The sequence below is a fragment of the Artemia sp. Qi Xiang Cuo genome, chromosome 4 (assembly GCF_049724085.1).
Source record: "Artemia sp. Qi Xiang Cuo chromosome 4, ASM4972408v1, whole genome shotgun sequence".
Lineage (NCBI taxonomy): Eukaryota > Metazoa > Arthropoda > Branchiopoda > Anostraca > Artemiidae > Artemia > Artemia sp. Qi Xiang Cuo.
In genome coordinates, this window is record NC_142797.1 from 26,538,406 (window position 1) to 26,544,405 (window position 6,000).

The 6,000-nt window shown below is 37.1% G+C and overlaps 1 protein-coding gene across 3 annotated transcripts in view; it reads left to right on the forward strand.

Annotated features, from left to right (window-relative positions):
• Positions 1 to 4,357, forward strand: part of nudC (nuclear distribution C, dynein complex regulator) — a 69,554-nt gene extending 65,197 nt beyond the window's left edge. For 2 of the 3 annotated variants that reach the window (XM_089087472.1, XM_089087473.1), the window contains exon 7: positions 4,150 to 4,357. In XM_089087472.1, the coding sequence (XP_088943598.1) occupies positions 4,150 to 4,251 (102 nt within the window). In that variant the 3' untranslated portion in view covers positions 4,252 to 4,357. The remainder of the gene's footprint in view (positions 1 to 4,149) is intronic. The other variant, XM_089087471.1, reaches the window with a different exon arrangement.
• Positions 4,358 to 6,000: the final 1,643 nt, after the last annotated feature.

Consider the following 6,000-nt stretch of genomic DNA (forward strand, 5'->3'; position numbering starts at 1 on the left):
TAACCTACAACCCTTGCTTTGAGTGCTCTGGGGGGAGTGTCATCCCCAAAGACGTAATTTCCGGACCCTTCAACTACGTTGAAAAAAATGCCTATCTCAAAATTTTCATTGGATGTATTTGGGGAAATGGTGGGCGGGAGAGGGCAGTTAGTTGCCCTCCAATCTTTTTCGACTATTAAAAATGGTACTAGCCCTTTCAGTTTCCAATCGAATGAGCCCTTTTTGAAGTTTTTACGACAACGCTTTCTATAAAAACCTCGTATGCTTCCAGGGCATAACTTACAACCCTTGTCCTTAGGGCTATGGGGGGAGTGTCATCCTCAGACATAATTTCCGGATCTTTCAACTATGTTACCAAAATGGCTATCTCAAAATTTTGATTAGATGTGTTTGGGGAAACGGTGGGCGTGGAGGGGATGTTAGCTGCCCGTCAATCACTTTCGACTATTAAAAAGAGCACTAGCCCTTCCAATTTCCAATCGAATGAGCCCTTTTGAAGTTTCTGCGACAACTGCTTCGATACGAAGTGCTCTGATCTTAAAAAAAAAAAAAAAAAAAAAAAAAAAAAAAAAAAAAAAAACACATTGTTCCAACATTATTATATTCCTTTTAAAACTGTCGATAATTCTTCCTCACAAAACATATCTTCCTTCACATCCAAGGTATCACAAACTTTTTCATTTTCCTCAAAATATTTTCCTGCAACATCTTAAATAATTTCTCAGACCACACTGCTTTTCCATTAAAAACAAAACAAAAATTTTTAAACAAGAAAAACGGGTTTTAATTTTCTATAAGGCAGTGAAATACAAAAAAATTAATTATGCACAAAAGCTCCGAATATTTCGGTCCCACATCCGTGAGCATTTATCAACGGAAAAAAAAATAAAATAAAATAAATAAATAAAATAAAAAAAAAACTTATCTTACATCACAATAAAACATAATAAACACATAAAGAGAAAGAAAAAAAAAACAAAATAAAAAATATAAACAAAAAAGAAACAAAACACACATATTAATTAAACACTTCCATGCACTGAATGTCTATAATGATTCAACTCGCCTCCTCCCAGTGTATAAATGGAAATATATTAAATAAACACTTCCATGCACTGAATGTCTATAATGATTCAACTCGCCTCCTTGGAGGCGAGTTGAATCATTATAGACAGGTCATTATAGACAGAGGTTTTGCAAGTTCAGGGTGTTAGAATAGTTTTGAAAATTAATGTTAAGAAGACTAAGTCACTAAGGCTAGGAATAAGTGAAGATGAAAAGGTGACGTTAGGTAATGAAAAGATTGATCAAGTGGGCAGCTTCACTTACCTTGGTAGTATTATTGGTAGAGACGGCGGGAGCAGTGAAGATGTTAAAAGTAGAATAGCCAAAGCTCAGGGTGTTTTTTCACAGTTAAAAAGTTTGGAAGAATAGGAAGATTAGTCTGCAAACCAAGAATAGAATATTAGAAGCTACAGTGACGACAGTAGTCAAATATGGCTCTGAAGCATGGGCGCTTGGAAAAGTGGATGAAGATTTGCTAGATGTATTCCAGAGAAATTGCTTAAGGATTATTCTGGGTACCCGGATGACTGACTGTATTTCAAACAATAGGCTGTGCGAAAAATGTGGTTCAATACCGCTCTCTTGGGCTCTAATGAAAGAAAGGTTGAGATGGCTAGGGCAAGTTGTGCGGATGAAGGATGACAGATTTCCGAAGATTGTTCTTTTCGACCAACCGTCTAGGGCTAAACGGAAAGCTGGTCGTCCTCGTCGGGGCTTAGAGGACGTCATAAAGAAAGATTTAAAGGAAATGGGAACTTCGTGAGAGGGTGTGAAAAGGGAGGCTCTGAATAGATTGGGATGGAGGAGGAGCGTGCGTAGCTGTGTTGGCCTCAGGCGGTTTGGTGTTGCGGTGAGTTGTTAGTAGTAGTAGTAGTTGGATGTCGTTACTTTAAGAATATACAAAAATGGACTTGGCCTTCTTTAATACTGAACTGTTTAATACCACAACCACACTGAACTAAGACCAGCCAAAATAGAGACCAGCCTGTTCTGAGGTAATCTAAATGTTATGCTAAAATTGAAGGGAAGGATAATAATCTAATTGAAGTTAGATTACTTAAAGTAATCTAAATGTCATGCTTACGTTGCAGTTGAAAATAATAAATCAAACGAAACATGGTGGGTATGGTACCGTGGGCGCCCATAAGGGGGTAAAAGGGGCGCCAGCCCCCCTTGGCTGAATGACGCTGCCTTATATTTTAAAATTTGTGTTTTGAGATTTCTACTAAGGAAGTGCCGAATAGACCAGGTAACCCCCCTCCCCCCCCCCCCCCCAAAAAAAAATCACCTTATGGGTGCCCCTGTTTAGTACATCGTTGTCATCATACGAGATCAAATATACTTTACTGCACATCAACGCCTGATACATCTTGGATGTTGTAAAAAGTGAACTGAAAATTCAGCTCCTGACAACAGTACAAATACTGAGTTTCAGCTATGTTTAAGTATCGGCACTTTGAGAATATATAAAAATGGACTTGGTCATCTTTAAGAATGAAATTTAACCTTGATTAAATTGGCAAAAGCCAACTGGATAATCTTACTCTATATTGAGTTTTGAAAGACGTTTGCTCTTATCGCAGCGATCACGAAAAATTCAGCTTTTACAAAACAATAATTCCATTTTTAGCCAACAGGTTTGGATATAGTATCGAAATGCACAGGAAAATGTGTATATTCTTGCACGTCACACCTGGATTAGTTTACCCCTCTGGAATAGCCTCCTGGAGAGCATTAGAGACTCTGAATCGGTTTCATCATTTAAATCCCTGGTCAAAGGGTTTCTCCTTAGTCGAGATGCAGGGTGAGAGCAGGCTCCTTGTGAATATTATGTATGTGGCGGGATTTTTTTCTGTTGATTATGTGATTTAATTAGTAATCAAGCCACTATGCACAGGCTATTTGGCCTTCTAGTAGTGGATATGCTTATTTAATTATTTTTGTGAATTGTTGAAAATTAAGGTATCAATAAAAAAAAAAGAGGATACTTAATTCAAGTATACTAACATTCAGCATCCTTTTTGATCCTCAAGCAATTTTTGAGTGTGGCAGTCCAGTCTTTGTGGATAATATTCCTTTGCTGTCAAAAAGGGATGCTCGTGGATGTAATCGTTTCCTTTATTTAAATGTGTTTTAACCTTATCAGTAGTCCTGAGCAACATCTTGGAGTAAACCACCCTAACTAGGATAAACGCCATTCGGGCTGCCCGAACACTAAAGCTAGACTCTAGTAGAAGTCGAATTTATCTTCAAAATTTGGATTTCAAGTCGTTCGACGATAAAAAAATATCCTTCGCGTGATTAAATGTTCGGTTTCACTTTTATTTTGGCTAAAAGTTGAAAATTGTGGCTTGTCTGTCAGTTAAAAATTTTGCTTTAAAAGAACAATAGCTCTTGATTACTCAATTTTGAGAAAGTAATCCATTGTTCGTGATACAATTTTGTAGAAATATTTCCTTTTGATTCCCTCCGTGTCTTTTTAAGCGACTGAGTAGCTGTTAAATAAGTTTTTTTGAAACGAAGTTTTATCTTGCGCGTTCTTAAATTTATAGATGTTGCTTCTATCCTCTTCTTTCCTACTCTCCCAAACTTTTTCAAAAGCTTTGAATGACTTTTTTCGTTAAGTTTGCAAGGTGATATTTAATTCCTTATCCCTGATTCACACGGATGCGTTTTCGTACAAGAACAGTCGGTTTGCGCGATCCTTCGAATTTCATCCGGTTTTTGCTGAAGGTTTATGCGTCACAGCGGTTCAACCGCTACATTGAAATATTTTTACTGCGCGCTTGAAAACAATGTGAATCATCAAAAGAATTTGTAGAAATGTATCCAAAAAATATGCTGGTGCAACATCATTCTAACTTTGCTGTGTTAGTATCTGATGATACCGTAACATACCTTTATCTTTATTGAACATACCTTTATCACCTATATATAAAATGACACAATGTTGAACAAATTGCTTCTATACATATGTCCATACATGTATATAGAATTATTTTATAAATTTTTCCTTTTTAATTGTTTTACTTGAATTAGAATGTCTGATTTGTTTTGCCTTATTTTATCTTTAATATTTTGTAGATGGGTTTGCCTACGTCAGAGGAGCAGAAAAAGCAAGACATGCTCAAAAAATTTATGGAGCAGCATCCTGAGATGGACTTCTCAAAATGCAAGTTTTCTTAAGCGCTTGGACACCTACACACAATTTTTATATTACCTCAAGTAGGATTCATGTCAAAATATTGCATCAAATAAAATTCTATAATCTAAATAAATAATTATACCCCTTCTAGTTCTAACATTTGAAAACTGGTTTAACATTCCATAAACCAATTAAAGAAATTTGATTATCTGTTTTTGTGGATGTAGAAAAGAACAAAGGAAAGAAGGCTATAAAAATCCAAATATCTTTCAACGGAGGTAGAGGTTATTTTACTTCTAACAGTTTGACCCTTTTAATTGCAACATTTGAAAGACTATGGTTGACCAGTGTTCTGACAAGCTGTTCTTCAACCCCCTCCCCCCTCAAAGAGTTTTAGCAATGGTCAACAAACTTTACTTAAACGATTGAGCTAATGGAGCAAATCAAATCGACTTGATTGTCTATTAGTCAGGACATTTACAAAGATATTTCAAATTAAAACCCTGAAAGCTGGTGAATGATATGGAACATCTTATTATTCACGGTAATCACCTTATTACCCTTGGGTAAGGATGTTTACCGGACTCAGTTCTGTCCGGCAATGGTAATATCCATTTTTATGTTTGTTTTAGCCACGCTGTTTTTGACACAGGAGCTCATTTCTTTTCCAATATTCATATCGTCCTACTTATGCGATAAAAGGACAAATTTAACATTCAAATTTTTGCAATGGAACCACAAAAACTGTTATCTCGTTCTTTTTCTCATGGTTCTAGTCAAATGAACCGAGAAAACGTTCAAATCTGAAAAAGATTATTTTTAATAGTGTTAAAAATATACGGCATGATTTGTTTAAATTGTGTCCAAAACACGCAGTGCCCCGTCTACGCGACAAATACAAATTTTGCCCACCTGGGGACAAATATAAAGATCCCAAAATTAAAAGGAAATCAGAGGAATCGTTAGAGTTCTTTTTTTCGAGAGTACAATGGGTTTCGTTATGAGGTCATGTGAAGCTGTTCATCCTTTTCTCCATAACTTATAATAGTCGCTTAGTCAAAGGTTCGTGCAAATTTGGAAAAAAAAAGTGTGAAAGTTGATCCACAGGGGCAGTTTGATGTGCTCTTTCGAATGAGATTGGGACACAAGCGATCCGATCGCCCTAAGAGGGGGGAAAAGGGGGTAAAAGTCACCCAAAAGGGGAAAAGCAAAAAAAAATCTTTTTCCCTATTTTAGCTTGATATTCGGTGTGTATACTCGGTAGTAAACAGAAATTGAAGCAAAGTGATGGAAAAGTTGCTTGACGTGTCCCACCATCAAAGGGAGGGTGGGGTGGGAGGGGGGTAAAATTCACCTAACAGTGGGGAAACGGGAAATGTTTGTTTTTGCCTGTTTCAAATTGGTATTTGGTTTGTTTATCCAATATTATATAATCACTGATTTAATGCCATGGCGAAAGTGCAGAGGATGTCCTCGGAGGGAGTAAACAGGATTAGATATTTCCGCCGAGGGAAATGCTAAAGAAGGGAAATTCTGATCTGCTCTCTAAGTTTGTTCTCGCCATTTCAGGAGGCATTCTCAAGATTGAATGGTACAGTATTACATCCTAAATCCTGGATAGGGGAAAGAGGGGAAACTGGGAGGGGGTAGGGGAAAATTCCAAACTGAGTTTCTTTTCAATTTTGGCTGCGGCGGTTATGATAGGAGTAGGTGGCCAACACTAGACAAAGGAAACCGGGGATGACAGCTGTGACGCGCAAAACTACGACTGCCCCCCTCGTTTTCCCTCC